This window comes from Carassius gibelio, chromosome B16 (genome assembly GCF_023724105.1).
Source record: "Carassius gibelio isolate Cgi1373 ecotype wild population from Czech Republic chromosome B16, carGib1.2-hapl.c, whole genome shotgun sequence".
NCBI lineage: Eukaryota > Metazoa > Chordata > Actinopteri > Cypriniformes > Cyprinidae > Carassius > Carassius gibelio.
The window spans coordinates 19,707,012-19,727,059 of NC_068411.1; the positions used below are offsets into that span (position 1 = coordinate 19,707,012).

The 20,048-nt window shown below is 36.6% G+C and overlaps 3 protein-coding genes across 3 annotated transcripts; 2 read left to right on the plus strand and 1 right to left on the minus strand.

The window, feature by feature from the left end:
- Positions 1 to 37: 37 nt before the first annotated feature.
- dcst1 (DC-STAMP domain containing 1) lies at positions 38 to 8,345 on the minus strand. The gene is made up of 16 exons (XM_052578851.1): positions 8,218 to 8,345; positions 8,007 to 8,132; positions 7,287 to 7,361; positions 7,073 to 7,201; positions 6,822 to 6,961; positions 6,345 to 6,516; positions 6,110 to 6,253; positions 5,912 to 6,033; positions 5,662 to 5,816; positions 4,986 to 5,085; positions 4,822 to 4,917; positions 4,367 to 4,493; positions 4,110 to 4,226; positions 2,813 to 2,955; positions 1,363 to 1,473; positions 38 to 624 (listed from the first exon to the last, which is right to left on the minus strand). Exons 1-16 carry the CDS (start codon positions 8,258 to 8,260, stop codon positions 382 to 384), a joined length of 2,043 nt encoding a protein of 680 aa, XP_052434811.1. The 5' UTR covers positions 8,261 to 8,345; the 3' UTR covers positions 38 to 381.
- Positions 8,346 to 8,629: 284 nt separating this feature from the next.
- On the plus strand, positions 8,630 to 16,400 carry dcst2 (DC-STAMP domain containing 2). Its single transcript, XM_052578852.1, has 15 exons — positions 8,630 to 8,903; positions 9,727 to 9,897; positions 10,190 to 10,291; positions 10,411 to 10,605; positions 11,207 to 11,272; positions 11,429 to 11,642; positions 11,952 to 12,109; positions 13,087 to 13,251; positions 13,538 to 13,705; positions 14,064 to 14,164; positions 14,411 to 14,541; positions 15,117 to 15,247; positions 15,352 to 15,439; positions 15,804 to 15,908; positions 16,028 to 16,400. Exons 1-15 carry the CDS (start codon positions 8,630 to 8,632, stop codon positions 16,104 to 16,106), a joined length of 2,148 nt encoding a protein of 715 aa, XP_052434812.1. The 3' UTR covers positions 16,107 to 16,400.
- A 137-nt stretch (positions 16,401 to 16,537) lies between these two features.
- LOC127975072 (protein S100-A16-like) lies at positions 16,538 to 19,690 on the plus strand. The gene is made up of 3 exons (XM_052578847.1): positions 16,538 to 16,663; positions 17,684 to 17,815; positions 18,103 to 19,690. Exons 1-3 carry the CDS (start codon positions 16,652 to 16,654, stop codon positions 18,274 to 18,276), a joined length of 318 nt encoding a protein of 105 aa, XP_052434807.1. The 5' UTR covers positions 16,538 to 16,651; the 3' UTR covers positions 18,277 to 19,690.
- Positions 19,691 to 20,048: the final 358 nt, after the last annotated feature.

A 20,048-nucleotide genomic window follows, 5' to 3' on the forward strand; every position in this document is an offset into this window, starting at 1 on the left:
ATTATGCGTTTTCAAACAATTAGACATGAAACTTTAATTGCGAGGTAAACAGACATCGCGAAACACTGCAGTAGCCTATACACTTTCAGATTATCAATACAAACAAAACATAAGAACCCCTAATGTCATTATTTAAGACTTAATTACAAGTTTATATATCAAAAATATATCATAAAAAATGGCTTCGTTTAAAAGGTTTAAAGATTAAGGTTGCATGAGATGATTAGGCGACTTAATTTCTTTTTACCCATTTCAGTTGTGTTTGCACTTAGCAAAGACAATATAATAATCCAAAAAAGGCTTTTATCATCGTTTTTTTATTTACTTAAAATATCATAAATGTATGCAGCTGTGAAAATGTTGCATGGCAGAAGTTGAAGTTCATAAGCAGCCATAGTACACATCAGATTCAGAGCCGCTGTCCTGCTGTCCACACTGGTCATGAGGGACACAGGCGTAGCAGATGTTGTCCAGGTCTGTCCAGCATTGCTGACAATAGACTATTGTGCACCCTACAGAACTACACTCTACAGCCTGGTTCTGCCTCACAAACCCATCACACAGACAGCACCAGCGCAGCCTACAGCCCACACGCTTCAGTGGGGCCAAAACAGCCGATAGCACCTGGTAGAGAAGAGGCAGACTTTGATGAGATTGGACCATAAACATATATTTGGGGATTTATTAAATAATCAAAAGGGTTAAATTTGCTGAGTGTTTTACTTGCCATATAGCCCTAAGGCCATTGTTGTGCATTTACTGCTACAGCAGGAGAGATGTGGCTACTGAAGAATTGTTTAAATGTTGTTGTTCCCTTGTCAGATAGATAATCTCCCTCAAAATAGCTGGCAGTTTTTCAAAAAGGCAAAGTAATTCCAAATGAATCTAACCCACTTGGACTGAGTAGGCACTTCTTTGAATGTTCTATTATGAATGTAATCCAGATGTATCATATTTGTTATGTTGTCACTGTTATGTGACCTACTTGCTTCAGTTTCACTGCCATTCACAAATCCTGTCATGGCCTCAGGGGACAGTCCATTGGATGTACACTTCAGAATCTTGGCGTAAACAATAAGTCATCCCAGTACTTTTTGCTTACCGTTTTATGAATACTGTAAATTCAGACATGTTTGCCTACCAGTGGAGAAGTATACAATTTTGAATGCAGCCTTGGTCTCATGCTTTTTCTCAGATTTCACTAAATGTATGACGTAAATGAATTCTGTTCTAAAAATGCTCAATTTTTGAACAACATTAATAGAACTGAAAAACCTAAAGAGGTTGTAAATGGAAAATGTACAAAAATGTTCAGTTTTCTCAGTAAGGCCCTCTGCAGATGTATCACACACACACACACACCTTTATAAATGTCTGTTTTTGATTTCTCAGGCGATGTCGTTGTCTTTTGATGAAGGATATACGTTTCTGGATCTGTAGGTTGTAAAGGAAGAGGATTCGTCTCTTTTCTCTCTGAATAAAAAAAAATTAATCAAATGAGTCTCGTCCATCAAAATACTGAAGATAACATTTCAGATTATAGGAATATAGCACTACAGTGTTCACCTGTAGGATTACAGTAATAAACATACCATATGTTTAATATTTCTGCCACTAGCTGAATCAGGCTTTATTGGGTGCCTGTAATCCTCCTCATGCCGGCACGTGCACACGGAGTGATGCAAATCTAATGCTATTACTTTAAAACCCTCTTATCTTATTAGAACTTTACCCACACATACACTAGAACACATATTTCACTCAATATGTGTGAGAAAGTATCCTCCTCTTACACTGTACACTGTGTTTGAGACACTTGGAACTTGCTGAATAGGGATAGCAGTTACAATGATGACCAAAAAGGATTTTATTGCGTATAAGAGATGTACCTCTACTACCCATGGACCAGTGGCACATGTTCTGCAGAACTGAGCCAAAAACCCAAAGACAAGTCATCAAAGTTTCTATTAATTTGATAGTAACCTTATTATCTTACACTACTTTAAAACACAAGTAAGCCATCTGGACCATATCTCACATGAAAAACAAAATGAAAATGCAAAGTTTATTTTAATAGGAGTACTGGATGTAAACAAAAAATGACATCAGAGGAAGTAATTTTGCCTGTTATTGTGCTTTTTGTTTGTTCCAGTTATGCTAGGAGAGACCTTTAGCATTTGTTCAAGCCTTCCTGTGCCAAGAGTACAACGGCAAAATAACAGCCTGAGCAATAATAAATATTCTCCTGCTGGGAGAAATCTTTTGTGAAATGTACTATGAAAGGTGGCAATTATTATTATTTTTTATCCCAAACTGCATTATGAAAAGAACGCTTTAGGAAGAAAAACACAGCTGAATACTGATTTAAGATACCTAGATGAAATTTCCTTTAAAAAATTAAGCAATTTTGTCAGCAAATAGACAATATTATAACAAAAAAAATTACTAATTTTGATGGCTGCCATGCACACATTACATTGCAGCAAGTCCAACAGCTATTATTCCTGCATCTGTCTGGTTATGTAATCTAAAACGTGATCAGCATTAGAAAGCAGCAGCACATGCAGAACAGTGACTCATTTAATCTCCTTAGCCAAAGGAAACATAAGGAGCTTCTGATATTTATGACAGACCAATATTGTTATTGATAAACACTGCCAGGAGCACTAGCTTCTGTCTCTTGATCCAAACAAACCGTCCATCCGCATAATCAGTCATTCATAATGTGCTGGGCCCCTTGGATGGATTTCACTGTAGGGTTGCTGAACAGGACAGGACTGTTTAACCAAAAGATTGTCAGTGGAAATGGTACCTTTGGGAAGTAGAAGGTGGTGATGACCCTGCGCAGACGATTGGTGTACACCTGCAGGCAGCACATGAGGCACATCAGTAAAAGGGGGATGAAGATCCCCAAGTAGTTTGACTGGCTCAGTGCATGTGGGCGGGGCAAACATTCTATACACACAAACACACACACACAAGGAAGAAGGAAAATGAGGCAAAGTGAAGGTGCAACAAAAATACCTACTGGAATTCAGTATGTAAATATCATAATGATAGTCACTTTCAGATAGATTTTAGATGGTGAACATTCTATCAGTTTAAGACTGTATTCTTAAAATTATACAGTATACAAAAACAAAATAGTCTGAATCAAGTGTGTGTATTAAGACATTCAAGCTTGGACACTACAGTTCAAAACTTTGTGGTCGGTAAGATTTTTTATCTGATTGTATCTTTTATGTATTGAAAATACTGTAAAACGGTAATATTGTGAAATATTATTACAATTTAAAATAACGATTTTCTATTTTAATATATTAGAAAATTTAATCTATTCCTGTGATGGCAAAGCTAAATTTTCAGCAACCATTACTCCAGTCTTCAGTGTCACACGATCCGTGAGAATACAATGGCATGCGTGTTGTCATGCTAGTGTTATAAATAGTCCCCTCATCAGCCGTCTGCATGTGCACTGCCCTGTGCTGACCGCTCTAGATCAATTTAGACCTATCTGGATGAGACACACAGACACAAGCAGAGCTTTGAGTTTAACTCTGATCAGATTAAATAGACGGCTAGACTGAGGACGTCACTTGGCCTCAGGAGAGAATCAGTTATTGCAAACAGTCCCCCGCAAAAGCAACCAATGAGGAATTCAGTTTCTCACATTCACAGTCTGTTTAGTATTGAAGTTGGAGAACTCTCTCCTTCTCATTTTTTTCAGGATGCTAGGAAGAAACCTGACATATTTGAAATGGCATTTTGAAAGAAACTGAGACCAGTCTGAGAGTGCGGTGGTATAGAGAGACCTTGAATGATGTTGAGGATCAGAGACCTAGCAATACAATATTACACTGATATCTGGGTCATGATGCTATAACATATTTGAAGTAGATTTATTCCAGCTGTGTTGCACTGAGGTTATTTTCTTCTAGGTCTTTGTTTCCCTTTCATCTGAATAGGGCTTCTGTGCATGCAAACTTTGGATTTGGATTTCACAATAAATAACGCTCAGTGACTTTTCCCCAAAAGTATTCATGTAAAATTAAACTAAAATATAGATCCTTGCAGTGAGAATATTGAAACTCAAATAGTAAATAACCTACGGAAGTTACTGGACTGCACATCAAGATTGGAGGAGGTGTTGAAGGCACCAATGGTTTTCCGCAGAAGTCTGGCTAACATGGAATCTCCACCAATTATAATTTCTATGTGATGAACACCTACAGATGCAGAGACAAAGAAAGGAAATATATAGTAATATTTTACATCAAATTAATGTGCAAGCAGTCTAAGGCACATGGGTATGTCAGTGAAAAATACTGCTCATGCATATACATATATAGTGTGTATTTGGGCTCACTAGTAACTGAGTATGTGGTGAAAGTGTGTCTTCGGATGAGGTCAAAGATGTTGTACAGGATTCCATCAACAGCGAGCAGAACACACACAAACAGAGCCAGAGATGCAACCTGCAGGAAGCCCACAATCTGCACGAAAGACATAACCTTTCAAAACTAAAATCAACAAGACAACTTAAGTTATTCATTCATAGGCTGATTTCCCTGAAAAGCACCAAAACCACTCAAACATTGCTCTATTTCCTTAAGGATCCTAATCAGGCTAACATAGCAACAGTTATTCAACCAAAAGCATGAGTTTGGGGCAGAATTATGAGTTTGAGAAACCACTTTGAAAACATTTTGTTTGGACAGAAATGGTACACTTCAATATTAACTCTGCTCCATTAAATACACAGCCTGAACATCAGAACATGAATTCAATGCTGAACACAAGGACCATAACAGCAGACAGTACCACAGGCATGAGCTCGCTGGGGTGGATAGATAAGCTCCATGGGTTGATCAAGATCTCTTGCTCTGCTTTCTTGAGTGGCAGCAAATATCTTTTTCCCTAAAACAGATGCTCAAATTAGCACAAACACGGATACGGATCTATGTAAATGCAAGGTTTTAACTTACAGCTCTCCTTCTGCGAGCATCGATCTGTCTGAAGTAGGTTGTTATGTAGACATTGTCGAAATGAATGTCTCTGCAATACTGATGAACATATACAAACGCTCTGCAAGCAAAATTAACAATTTATGGAATATTATATTTGTAATTTATATAAATATTATATTATATTTATATATTACTACCATTCAAAAGATTGGGGTCAAATAGATTTGTTTAGTGTTTTTTTAAGGAAATTTTATACTTGCCAAAGGCTGCATTATTCGATCAAAAAATATAAAAAACAGTACTATTGTGAAATATTATTGTAATTTGTATATATTTTCAAATGTAAATCATTCGTGTGGTATCACATGAGCCTTCACAAATCATTGTAATATGCTGATTTGATGCTCAAGAAACTTTTATTATTATTATTTATTATTATTATAACTTTCATTATAACTTGAAAACTTTTTGGTGTATTATACAGATATTATTTTATTGCCCGGCATTTTCTAGACAAAATTACATACAAAAATCATATTAATATTATTGCTTACAATATATTGTATTATTAGAATAATGCAGCAGATACACTGACAGAAACCCCCCCACCCCCCCGAATTCTACCCTGTACAAGATTGCACTTTTTACTGGGCAGTATAGCGCAACAGGGCTAATGAAAGGAGTGAGAACTTACGAGGTGAACACGGTGATGAAGGTGAATGAGAGAAGGAATTTAATCACCCCAGCTATCTTCTGAGCAATGACTGATTTCTCTTGAAACTCACGGCTCAGCTCCTTAGAGAAATTCAGGAGGATGCCCACTCCAAACACTGACTGCTGCTCCAATTTCTTCAAGACCAACCATAAGAAGAAATCTTTTTAAAACAAGCAAACGAAAATCAGATTTGTACTTTCTGTATTAAGAAAGAGAGGATTTGCAGTACCTCAAGGACTACATCGGTGGTGAAGTGTTCTGCAAGCCTGTTGATGGAGTCGTTCAGTTTGTCGAAGGTCTGACCAAAGTTCCCCTCAACTGGGATCTTCTCGGTGCACCATGATGTCATCACTGAGAGAAAAGTAACTCAATACACCTGGATCCTCTTCGTTTAAGATTAAGCTCAGATGCAACATGCAAATCTTACCTCTCATGATATCACACAGAAAGTGGAACTGCATAGGTACACAGAGGAGGTGGTTTATAAGAGGGGCTTGAATGGTATTCATACACTCTTCCCACTTAACACTGAACCAATCCTGACACCGGCTAACTCCCTGCTGCACCACATCTGTTACATACAACATCATTTAGATCGAGCTCAGCTTAAAAGCCCAATCAAACACAGTCAATAATAGCCTGTTTTCTTGTTATTTACTCACAGTCACAGCGAGCTCGAGTCTTCACTACATACTCCTCCTGGGTGCTGTTGGCCGTATGGACAGACTCCTTACCAAGAGAGTCATATCCGTACTGACCCATTACCTCGTCCCGAATCTTCTGGAACTGTCTGCTCACATCTTGAGCCTCTTTTTGAAATACATCACTGTCATTCTGTGAAGAAAGGTATTCGTGGGACAGATTCCCAAGATTCATATCGGCAAATTGTATATTCACACTCTGTGTCAGATGACCAAAAATGTGCGTTGAGAACCTTTTTTCCATGCAATATTTTTGAAGAATTTTAAATTGCAGTTTAAACTAGTGCTGGGCAACGATTAATTGTAATTAATCACATCCAAAATAAAAGGATCTCAAAATGACAAGAATCATGATTACAATTTTAAGCAAATAAAAAATGTTTGACTGAGACTACATTAAAAATATCTGACAAAGTGAACATTAGTGTCAGGACTCACCACTATCTCCTGCACTACTTGCACGTAAGGCTCTGTCAGCATTCTCCACATCAGCTTACTGTGTGTGATCTGCAGGTCTATGTTACAGCCCATGGAGGAGGCCACATCCTGCACATTACGCTGGATGTTAGCAATGGGGCCTGATGAGAAGAGTATAGGTGATGGGTCAAAAATTAATGAAGGCTCATGACTGTCCATGTTTCTGAGATCTGTGCTTTGTTTAATGTTCCTGCATATGTTAGGATTTTTACCTTGGTAAAGTCCATGCAGCACATAGACCATCAGGACTGTCCGACCTTGAGATCCAATCATACTAGGAAACATCAGGAGGATGGAGCAGCGGAACAGGGAGGAAAACATTCCTCCAAGACTACACAGACCTGCAACAACATGCAATACAGCTCATGCAAAATACGCAATAGTAAATGACTGTGGTCAAATGTTTACTTTCTTCAGTGTACTCACCCACAAACACAGATCCAACAATAACACGTTGCACTGTTGTCATGGCAATATTTAGCATGAGTCCGAAATACAATCCTTTAAAAACATGTTAAGACAAGATCAGCATGTAATGTTAGTTATATATCTGTAATATGATGGTTGTTATTTAATGAAATAATATACTACCATTCAAATGTTTGCGGTCAGCAATATATATATGTTTTTTTATATTACTTTTATTCAGGAAGAATGCATTAAATTGATCAAAGGTGAGAGTAAAAATGCTGTAATGTTACAAAAGATTTATATTTAAATTAATGCTCAACTTATTACTTTTTAAAACTTTTGATGAAAGAATCCTATAAAGAGTGCATCACTATTTCCACAAAAATATTAAGCAGAAAAAAGTTTTCAGCATTCATGATAATAAAAAATAAGATTAACTATCTCCAAATCAGCATTTCAGAATGATTTCTGAAGGATCATGTGATACTGAAGAACGGGGTAATTGCTACTGAAATGACATTTTACCATACAAATTACATTTACAATATATTAGAAAATATTTATTTTAATCTGCAATAATATTTCATAAAATTATTTTCCTTTTTTAATTAAATAAATGCAATCCTGGTGAACTTTAAGGAAACTACTTTCAAAACTATTTAACATAAGATTACATACAATCTGATCCTAAACAGTTGAACGGTAGTGTACACCAGATTTTGCAGAGTTACTTGCCCACTCCACTCAGAGCACCAAATACAGCTCCTGTGAGACGTCGAACCACAGGAAACTGTGACAGTGGTCCGAACAGGAACTTATAAACTCCAGGTGGCAGAATACGCTTACACACCTTCTCCAACGCTGCAAATTCACAAAAAGTAATTATCTACACAACAGCTAGTGTAGTAGACCGATATTGTTTCCTATAAATGTAAGATAAACACACTTGAGTGGGGTAATTTAGTTTGGGTTTCCCTGAGACACTCCATTGCTGGTTTCTTCTTCCCTGCTACCAAAGAACCCTGCAAAAGAAAGCAGTTTTAAAAGATGCAACCATGAGTCAGTTAGAATGAGCTCTAATGGATTTGATGTAAACAGCATTTTAACATTTATGAAATCAAAATGTACTAGTAGGCTATATGTTTTGGAAATGGGTCTTAGACCATCTCCTACCCGCTCACGTGTATCAAAGTCAAACTCTGATCTAAAATTGATAACATTTTTGACTAAAGGGCAGCTGTCACATTAACAAGCTCTATAGTGGACAGGTAAGTCTAACGCAGCGATGCTTCAGGATGCTTTCTCTTTTTTATCGTTAAAAAATACATTTCTGTTTCTCTTTTTCACTTCTCTTCAGGATGATCCCAAAAGCAGCTTTTTTAAAGTGTCTCGGTAGGAGACTATCGCGCCGCGGCTCGGCGGTGCGTCAGCTGAAGCGCAGTCTCGCTGGGTTTACTCTGGGTCTGTTCCTCGCGTCGGTTTACGGATTGACAGCGCTGTACATCCAGAACCACGATCTGTGGTTCTGCATCATCACTACCGTCATCATCGCCGCTTGCGCGGGGTTTGGTACTGGCCTCTCTGACCGCGTGCACACCAGCGTCATGCTGATGTTCCCAATGCTGTGCTCGAGTAAATAAACAGCTGTTAATCTCTTTCTTAACCATAAGGTGTTATATGTGAAACTGTAAATAATATTTTTGCTGATAATTTAATAGCCTATTAGCGCACGTATAAGTTAAAATATATATTCCGGAGACCGGGGCTAGTCGTCACGCCTTTTCTCTAGGTTGGTTATTAAATTATAAAAATAAACTTCAGTGTAGACACATATGCCTACTTTAAATTCTTAGGTTGAAAAAACGAAATAAAAAAAATTATATCTCCACTGTCATTGTCCGCGAAAATAAGATACAGTTCACTGAAGACCCACATTTTACCTTTTGAACCCATGTTCATGTTGTCAGAATGTAACCTGCTAATTCACGAAACAGCAAAAATATTTAAAGGTAACAAATAAATATGTAAACGTGAAGTTAACGTAAAATGTGAAAAATTACGAATATTAGCTTGAAATGACATTTGAGTTTGATTGTACCTACAATAACGTGTCATTAACGTGACATTCCATCTGAATGTATATAGTTTTATTGTTCAGTTCAGTTAGGAGTTTGGAGAGCAGAATAAAAAATATATTTTTTTAAAGGTTCTGGCATTTCAGTTCTGAAACAACTTCTAAAAACACTAGGATTGATTGGACTTTTCAAAACCTTGCATATACTGAGATACAGCCCTTCCTTGTGAGACAACCTAGCCCCAGCCTCCTGTTAATCTACTTTTAATTATTTAAAATACTGTTAAATCATCTGTATTATCAATAGTCTATTACCTCTCAAGTTTTTCCTATTGTGTTGTTCACCTTAACACTCCGTGCATCTTTTTCTCTGTCTTTAAGTCAGGGGTAAAAATTTCCTTCTTTTCCTCATCTGTACCTTGGTTATCCAAGGCCCAGTGAGCAACACGATGGAAAATGTTGAACGGGCTGCAGACAGTGTGATCTGTGGTGCAGAACTTGCCATGAACCAAACACAACAGCTCCTGCAGCGTGCTGCCAACCCACTGCTACGTGAGTCTATCTGCAAGAGCAACATGTTAAAGATATCAACAATGCACCTCTTTCAAAAAAAGTAGAGGAAGGATTTTGAAATTCACAACATAATAACTTAAAGGGATAGTCCATAAATTTATATTATTCAAATATTTAGATACACATGCACACACACATTTATAATATATTATTTCTAACTTTATTGAAACCGATGTGAATAAGGTAATCAGGGTCTTCTGGTTTACTTGAAAACCACAGTAGTATGTTGTACATGTTTCTCTTTTGATACACTGAAAACATCTTTGTTTAGCGGCCCTGAGTAAGATAAAGCAGATAGCGAGGAATGCTCACTCAATGGCAGGCCGAGCACAAAACTTCATCAGAGCTCTGACGGAATCTGTGCGGCATGTTGGTAAGTGAACCAATCAGTCAAACTTCGGGCAAACCCACCTATATGGGCTTTCATTTATTGGCTGAGGTTTGAGGTCTAGGCATGTTTGAAGCCCCTCTTTCTCTCTGTTTCCTTTTCAGCTCGTACTCTGAGAAATGTACTGCACTTCTTGGCGAATATTGGTGATGTGTGTAATGACAATCTGGGCTTGCCATATCAGAAGTGCACTAGGCTGTTTGATGAAGCCCGTGAGAACTGCATGGAGCTGCTCTCTGTGTTTTCGTTCCTCTGCCACCTCCTGGATGGATTCCAGCCCCTCTGTGGGCTCGCACGCGGTGGGTCTCTAGTATATGATTAGTGCCTTGAAAGCCCTATCATTACACTCTTACAGGAAACTTTATAGCTTCAATGCAATGATTCCTTACTTTAATTTACAGTATCCTGTTTATTTTCTGCGTCACAGTGGTTTGTTTTCATTATATTTGGCATAGTACTGTATATCTATTCTGCCATTGCAGAAACTGGACAAATGGTTCCTGTGACACCGAGTCCTAAGTACAGTTCATCTCCCTGCTCGATATATACAAAGTTTATTTACAATATCTGTTCCTGTGGGAACAGTTTGTCATGTTTAAGTACCCTGAATGTTACAGTGTGAAGAGGGGTGGTTGTGTTCCCATGTGTATTTATCTCACACGTTCCTCAACAGGATGGCCATGATCTAACAGCAAATCTTAACATGTAGCTGTAACTGTAGCTACAGAGTCAGCACTAATATAATTTCTTACAGCCTTATAGAGCAGAAATCTGCTGTTTAGTGTAATGCACTGAAAACGGATGTCTTTTCTCAGTTTTTATTTTTTCAAGGAGTCTGTTTGCACAGATGATATTTTTTAATGAATGCCTATTGTTTATTTTACCGGGCTTTTCCGGCAGTGGGACAGCTGTTCTGCATCTTACCATCATATATTGCTGACCACATTAAGACTGCTTTGGCTTTTCGTAAGTATAGCTCTTATGAGATTCCTACTTTGAACAGTACTGAGTCATTTCCTGGCATGGAGTGATGCTTAACTTATTCAGTTAAAACGTATCCAGTTATTCTGAAATAAGCTTATTGTTTAGCTATTGCCGCCATCTTCTTGTTTTTACCTCTAGCAACTATTGCAGCCTTTGATCGAATTAAAAAGGAGTTTGAATTCAACATTTCTACCTCCATCAACTTTGACCAGCATCTGAACAACAGTCAGTCCATACAGGATGCTGCTCAGAAGATCATGGAGGAGGTGTCAGAGGAGCTGGGCCTCCTCCTGGAGCTCAAATTCCTGCTGGCATACTTGGGTTTCTTCCTGCTTCTCTTCATGTATCTCCAGTATGTACTTCCTGTTAAAAACAAGTAGTCATAGTCAATTCTCACACACACACTGAGACATATCCACCATGTCAGTACTGTCATAAAATTATTGCAGAATTATTCACAAAATGTATCTTTATTTAGGTTTTTTTTTTTCGTCAGAACTAAATAGAGCTGTTCAGTTTTTAGTCTAAAATAGTAGAAGTGAATTATTGTTAGTATATTTAGTTAATAATATTGTAGTTAATAATATTGCTTTATTGTGGAAAATGATATCGATCTTTTTTTTTTTTAATTTTCAGTTGTTTGTCATGTGTTTGTGAACAGGGCCGTTTTGTACAAAAACCGGTACCTTCATAATGATAACTTTGAAAACATCTACATAACCGACCAGTTTATTGAGTTGGACAGGAAGTGCTCCAGACAGGGCAAAGCAGCTGTACTTCCCCTCAGCCACAGAGAAACTCTCACCTACATCAGGCCCTGTAAGTGTATGCTTAAATGATGTGTACATGTGTCTGTTAGCAGATAGATAGCGTGGGGCAAAGGGTCAAAAGGAAGAAAGAAGGGAAAGAATGTTCTTAGACATTTAGATAAGTAAAACAGAGCTGAGGGGTTCAAAAATGTGGAGGAGGGCCCTGAACTGAGAGAAAAGATATTAACAAGCAAAGCTGAGGAAAAAGTAAACAAGGTAAAAGTCAGCAACTATCAGAGAACAGGGAATGTGTTTCACACTCAGAGAGACATAAAATGCTGTTTACACTTGGTATTAAGATGCGTTTTGGTCGATCGGATCACAAGTGGACAATGCTAAATACAGGTGTAAACGAGGTGTGAAACGTTTTGACCTTGTTCACATTTGACCACTTCCAGAGGTAGTCGAAAACGTACTTGACCGGATTGCTTTCAAAGTGTAGACACGGATAGTGCCACAAAAGACCACCTACTCTCCACCTACTGACCTAATAGTAGTAGACTGTAATAGTAGTATAGTACTATAATGGATGCACTGAATTTAACTCTTTATTTTGATGGTCCTTTTTGTGTATTCTGTTGACAATACTCATTCGAGTATTAGTAGAATGTCTGCTTAATATCTGTTAACTCTTTATTGTGATCTAAAAGGTAAAAAAAGGTACTGCCCCAGAGTGACAGCTTTTGTATCATTAAAAAAGGCTACATTAAAAACAACTTCACTTTCAATGAGGATAAATATGGTTTGTGACAGCCACATAGTGTTTTGTTCAGAGACCATGAAATCGGCTACTAATCATAACTGAAAGCGACATTTAGAAACCAAAATTATCAATGTTTTCCAATTAGCCTATGCCATATTAACAATTTTGCATAATGTTGGGCCTAAGCAGTCCATTGCAGTATTGATACATTTCAATATATAATCTTAGGACATTTTTTATGATTTTGTACAATTTTGGTACTCTGCCTCTCATGTCTCCTTCAGCCTCTCTGTATCTGCCTGTGAGAGAGAGACGGACTATAGCAGGTCAGATGCTGTCTTTGCTCAGGTATATGGTCATGACTGTCATACTGATAGCTGTCGACTTCATGGTGTTCTGGGTGTTTGAGCTGGTACACCACCAGGCCCAGGGTGAAATCGTCACCCAAGGTACACACGATGAAATCAAAGTATGGTTTCAATGGTTTTGCTTTGTTGTATTCCACAGTTTCACTAATATGCCACTGCAAATGTAACTTATTATATTTTCACTTTCATTCTTAGTTATACTGATATGTTTATTCTTATTTTCACATTGCAATACATATTTAAGCATTTTTACATTTAAATAAAATAGTAATATGTCAATGATTTGCTTACTTTCTATATATTTGTTATTTGTCTAGCATGTTCTACCATAGATTTTTACCATTTTAATTCATTTTGTCACCTCCAGCTCCTGTAGTGGTAGCAGTGAATGTGAATGGATCTGGTTATGCCTCGGATATCTTTCGGGACATAGCAGCCTCATTTGACATCCTGCAGAAAGGAAACATCACTGTGCTTAGCAAGAAATGTCTCATGCAGCCTTTGGAGCCAGACTACATGAGATACCTGCTCATTGGTACAATTACAATACCAGTAAAGTTAGACATTTGTACAAAAAAGATAAAAACATCTGTCACCCGTCAGTCTAGTGACTCCTAGTGGTCAAGACTGGAACAACAGATGAAACGTACTACAGTTAAACCACAGCCACAAATACTAATACAAATGAACTACTGTGCCAACGATATCTGTGTCATTTCGAAGTGTATTTAAGATAATTATACTGAATATTTAACCTAAAGCAACATCTGTTATTGTACTACAATGCTAGTCATCACAACTCAGTAATAGCAAAAATAATAGATATAGGCCTATGCAAAAATGTAACTTTTATTGGGTTATGAGTCTTACCTTTGTCTTCCCTCCAAACAAAGGATTTCTTTATGGATTGACTCTTTTTATTGTGATTGCTGGTGGCTACGTCACACGTCTACAGAGATTTGTGTGTGCCAGGTACCATCCTGAAAGAGAGAAAGTAAGAAAACCGTATAAATGATTTTTATCAATTATTTACTATGCTTTTTTTTTTTTTTTTTATTTGATCTGTAAAGAGAATTATGTCTCATGGAGGAGAAACACTTATGTGTACAGGTTTGGTTGTAAAAAGACAATGACTGAACTGGTTTATTTTCAGTTTGCTTTAATTATGAATATATTATCAGTATTAATTCAATTCTTAAAGTAACACAAACTATGTGTATACTAACTGTGCATGTTGCAGAAGAGAATTCAGTACCTTCACAGGCATATTCTCACTCAGCGCGGGTCTTTAGGAAAAGCCTTACTGAGGGCTGTACAACGAAACAGGATAGACCAGCAACATGATGGCATTATATCAATATTAGCTCAACAGTGAGTATAAACCACTATAAAAATCACTGTAAAACACTGACTTGGTCAAATGTAATTTGCAGATTTGCAGCTCAAGGAAATTATCTCATTATTATTAATGTTGAAACCAGTTAAGCGGCTTCTTAATTTTGTGGAAACCATGATACACTTTTATTTCTGGATTTTTTCTTATTAGAATGATCAAAAGAAACAGCATTTATATATATATATATATATATATATATATATATATATATATATATATATATATATACATATATAAATTAGGGTTAGAAATAGGGTTTTATATATATATATATATATATATATATATATATATATATATATATATATATATATATATATATTCAAAAAGAGCTATATTAAATTGTAATAATATCTCACAATATTACTAATTATTAATACAAAAATATTACTGACCTGAAACTTTACAACAAATATTGTCTGTTAGGTAACGTTTTAAGCACTACCTTAATATTTCAATTTCTCCTCCACAAATATGATTCAGACTAAAATTAAATGAAACATCACAGTGAAAAAGTAAACAAATACACACACTCCGCTTCTTTTTGCAGCCTACCAGGGGGTGGCATCATAGCCAGGCTCCTGGATATCGGTAAAAAATCGTGTGCGGCCTGTGGGAAAGTGTTGAAGACGAGAGCTCATGATGACGAAGTGCATATCTGCCCTACCCCTCACTGCACAGGCTGGTTTTCTTGTTCTAAACAATTGATTTTAGATCATCTTTAACTGGCAAAAAGAAACAGAATATTAGACCAACCTGTTGGACAAAATGTTTTCCTTTTACAGGCCATTACTGCTCGCTGTGTTTCAGACTGATGGGGAAGCTCTGTGCTATCTGTACAGCACCCCTCACATTCCACGCGGACCAAGAGCTGTATGTCACATGACAGACACTAAAAAATATTTTTGAAATGAATATAACTTAAGTTAACCTCTGTCGACAGCATCTGTGGTAGCAATAATACCAAAAAAGTAAACACTGTAAGCACACTTTTTTTCACAAGGATGAAACAGTCTAGTTTGTGGAATCGGCAGGTAAAAAGTGTTGAAGGTATATTATATATTATATAATTATTTAATAAAGAAACAGAATTATGGTCATGCAAGAACATATTTTGTATACACTATATAAACAAATTAATTTCAGTTTGATCATTAGTCAGATTAGCTTTTATTTTGCCAATTTGGAAATGAACAGTAAAGTTTGACACATTAATGCTTCCATTTGTGGTTTTCAGAGATTCCAGTGATGAGGAGCAAGCCAGTTTAGGGGAGATCGCTGTAACATCACCTCAGCCTGTCCCGGAGAAAAGAGGAAAAGAGAGGAAGCGAATAACGATCAGGTGTCCAGAGTAACTGAGCAGATGTGTCACATGGTTTTGAGTTAACAGATGCATAAAGCCATCTCTCAAATTAACAGTTTTAACCATTTGTCTTTTTTTTTTTTTTATGTCTGTTTCAGTATTTCCAATCAGGATCATTCTATAGGGATCAACGGCCAAACCGACCATCAAAATGTGGAGATTAATAATAGAGTTTAAGGTCAAATCTGCTTTATCCATTCGCAGGTTCTGTGGTGTTGGATATAAATCTGTTAGTACAATACCAGGAATGTGTTTATTTATTTATTTAATTCTCTCTCCTTGTCCAAACTGCAAAATATGTATACATGATGAAACTAAAAATATTTTACAAGTGTAACCTTGTGTAATCTAATCACATCTGTCAAAATGCGGTTGGTCTGGTTGCATTGCATTTACATGGTTGTCGGAGGAATGTCGAGGATGAGCTGCAGTTTCTTAACTGTAAAACAAATACTCAAACTATTTTCATATTTTTTACTATTTCCACAAAGACGGTAATGTTACCAGTTAATCTCTGCGTGTATCGCAAATTAACACACATTCCGCACACAATATATTCGCATATAAACTCTCAATACTATAAAAGCGTAAACATTACCCGTGTGTGAGTGAAGAGTGGGCGTGACGCAGGCAGGCGCGAGCGCTGGTCAGACTCAGGTGATGAAATACTGTCACTTCACTTCACCTGCTGCAGTTTCCGCTCGGGACAGAAAACAAGCCCAATGGCTGAACAGGTAAGCTCTTCTTTTTGTCGTATTTAAATAGTTTATTTTTAAAATTAGTTTACTTACATGATCCACCTGTGGCTAGGCCTATTTCACCTACCTACATGTTTTTTTTCGTCATAATTTCCCTTCGATATTGCAAATGAAGAAAATGAATTAAAACGTGCTTTTTATTCAGTCTAAATGAATGTACTTGAATAAAATATAACTTATATGTATACTTAATTTAATTCATAATTTGGTCAATATATGTGGACAAATAATCGAACTCGTGCAATTACAATTACATTATGTTACATTATTTTAAACAATATTATCCATAAACAGTATGAATATTTTTGATGGTCATCTTAAGACTAAAAAACGATTTTACTTTTCATTTGCTTTTATGTTTTTCGTTTTATGTCTTTTTTTTGTGACCAACGCCCAGTGAGTAAGTAGATGTCAGTCATGCTGAACAGTCGAGCACAGGAATGCTCTGCAAGAGATAATAAGAAGGTAGTAACAGGTCTCTACAGCTCCTGTTCAACAGCAAACAAACGGATAACTACTGATAAACTGAGGATTTCATGAGAAATGCAACAAAGCCTTGCCATCATGTGTTGATATATTACATCAAAACTATTACAGTAAAAAATAATTAAAATACAAACCCATTATAAGCTTAATTTCTGCCTGGAAGTGGTGCCATAGTTACAACCTATAAGTTATCTGAAATTAACAACTGGAGAAAGAAACCGAAACCTCAAATCGAGTTGAAAAGACAGAAAACATTGTGGGAAGTTAAATGAATGGACAAAGATATTAAAAATAAGACAATGGTAAAAAAAAAAAGTTTCTGCAGTCTACTGAATATAAATCTATGGTATATAGGATTATGGTGGGATTACTGACATTGTATATGTTAATACTAAACTACATGTTTTTCTCCAAATGGTTTGATGAGTTTAAGCCTGAAAGGTGGTTTCTTTCTATGAGAGATGTTTCATTTTACCTGTGCTTGAGTCTGAAACTATTCTTAATCTGTAGTACACAGAGCTAGAGCTGGCCATAAACACCTTGGTCAAAAACTTCCATTCTGCTTCGCCTACTGACGCTGACACGCTCACAGCCCAGGAGTTCCAGAGCATGATCTCCAAAGAGCTGCCCACCATGGTGAAGGTAAGTCAGGAAGACCCATAATCCAATAGTAAGATCACTTAAGTACATTTCAGTCTCTCAAAACCTATAATATCAACCTAAAAGCTAAATTGCCACAATCAACAATGGTTTACTTCCGTTCTCCGAAATTTGGCAAAACATTTCTTAGAATATCGATGGCATTTTGTCTAGGACAAACCAAAATAGCAGTAAAAATAAATATGAGATAAGAAGCGCAAATAGATTTTCTGGAATAAACACAACTATCGTAATAATTTTTGTTTCCCACACCCTTTATTCTATTCCAGACCGCAGGGGATCAGGAAGGACTTAACGAACTCCTGGCGGAACTGAATGTGGAAGAAGGGAAGGGCGTCACATTCAAGGACTTTTGGCAGTTGGTTGTTTCTCTGGCCAATGCTCAGTTTGGATTGCAGAGCAAAGAGAAACAGGTGAAATGTATGAAATGTAGTCTGATGTAAGACCAGTCCTGAGCAAACCAGTCCGATCAACATTACGTGTACGTCCACCACAGCCCTGAGAAAACACGGCTTATCAGCATCTTATATTACCCATCACTCTCTGCAGCACTGTACATGTCACTCTATTGGTCTTTTTGGTAGGTCTTATCATGATTAAGTGTTGTGACAGAGCTTCTTGAATGAATACCCAACAAGCCCTTACGACATGAGTAATCTCTACCATCAGTGTAACCTGAGCCGCACTTGCCTGGCCAGATAACATAAGATCTACTGGCTCATTTATTTCCTCATTTGTTCAGTTTTTTTTTAATTATTATTATTATTTCAACTTGCCCAATCATTAGTTTTTATGTGTTTGATATGACAACTGTGATCATATTTTAAGTAACTGTGGGCTGTCTGACATGCATTGAAAAAGAGATCATGTGAGTCATAATATTGTAGAGGGAAGTAGAGATGAGACACCACATATACTGTACTGTATTTGACTTTATGGTAACATTACATTTGTTGATACTATCAAATATATGCTAAATGTGTCTGAGTCTGAATGATCTATAAAGTCTATAGGCATAATGAAAACACTTTTTATATTAATTATTGATCTACTTACTAATCCCGATGTTAAAGTGTCCCAAAGACCATTTTAATTTCTATAAAATATATCAAAACGCTGTCAAGATGAAGCTTCGTTATTATCTAAATGGAATCATAACTAACTAAGTCTTGATAACAAACCATTCTACATCACTTATGTTTGGGTTCCCAAAGATATAAAAAATAAAAGTAATGCTGGAACAGAGGATCCAAATGTATTTTTAATACCGTATAATAAGTTGTGATGTAGGGAATACCTGTATTGCAAGCTTTAACTCGTTTCAGTTGAGAATTGTAACAACTGTTGATGAACACTATTTATTCAAGAGCAAGGATCTCTAACCACAAAAGCACAACATCCCATTGGCTGGAAGATGCTGGTGCAACTAATGGCAATTTGTGGTTAATCACCTCCAGTATATGCTAAGAGTACAGATACTTTATAGCTTCTTAAAATTGGTACACCTTATTTCTTTCTTTCCTGTCTTTTGCTCCTCATTCATATCTAAGATCCATTTATGTTAACTATTTAACCACTGATTTGTGATTTTTCTCTTTTTGGCACATTTTTGTGTTCTGCCTTGTACTCAGGGCTTTTGTTACATATTATAAAGGAGCTCTGCAGCTCTGAGCATATAAGAACTTTTCAGGGCAAACTTGTTGAAAGACAATGGTACATTAATTCCTTGAAATAAATACAATATGAAACCATTTCTACTTTCACTTCCTCCATTTTCTCTTGTTTATATATATATATATATCAGTCAGTGTGATCCAGATTTGACTGCAAAGAACAGAGGTACGAGATGTCTCATTAAGTTGCATATCTGCATTCCAGTTCTAAGCATCTTAAATGTTAATTTAATAGCAAAATGAAAAATAAAGATGTATAACTTGAAGTGATCATTTTCTGGATGACTGTATCAGTCTTTCATGTCATTCTGAAGGAATTTCTGCCCACTCTTCTCTACAAGGTTGCTCCAGTTTATTGAGGTTTGTCCACATTTGTTTATGCGCAGCTCTCACCACAGCATTTCAGTCAGGGTGAGGTCTGAACTTTGACAGGGTTTGCAAAACCTGGTTTCTTTCTTTTTCAGCTGTTCCGTTGTAGATTTACTGGTGTGCTTGGGATCATTGTCCTGTTGCATGACCAATCTTGGCCAAACTTTAGAGAC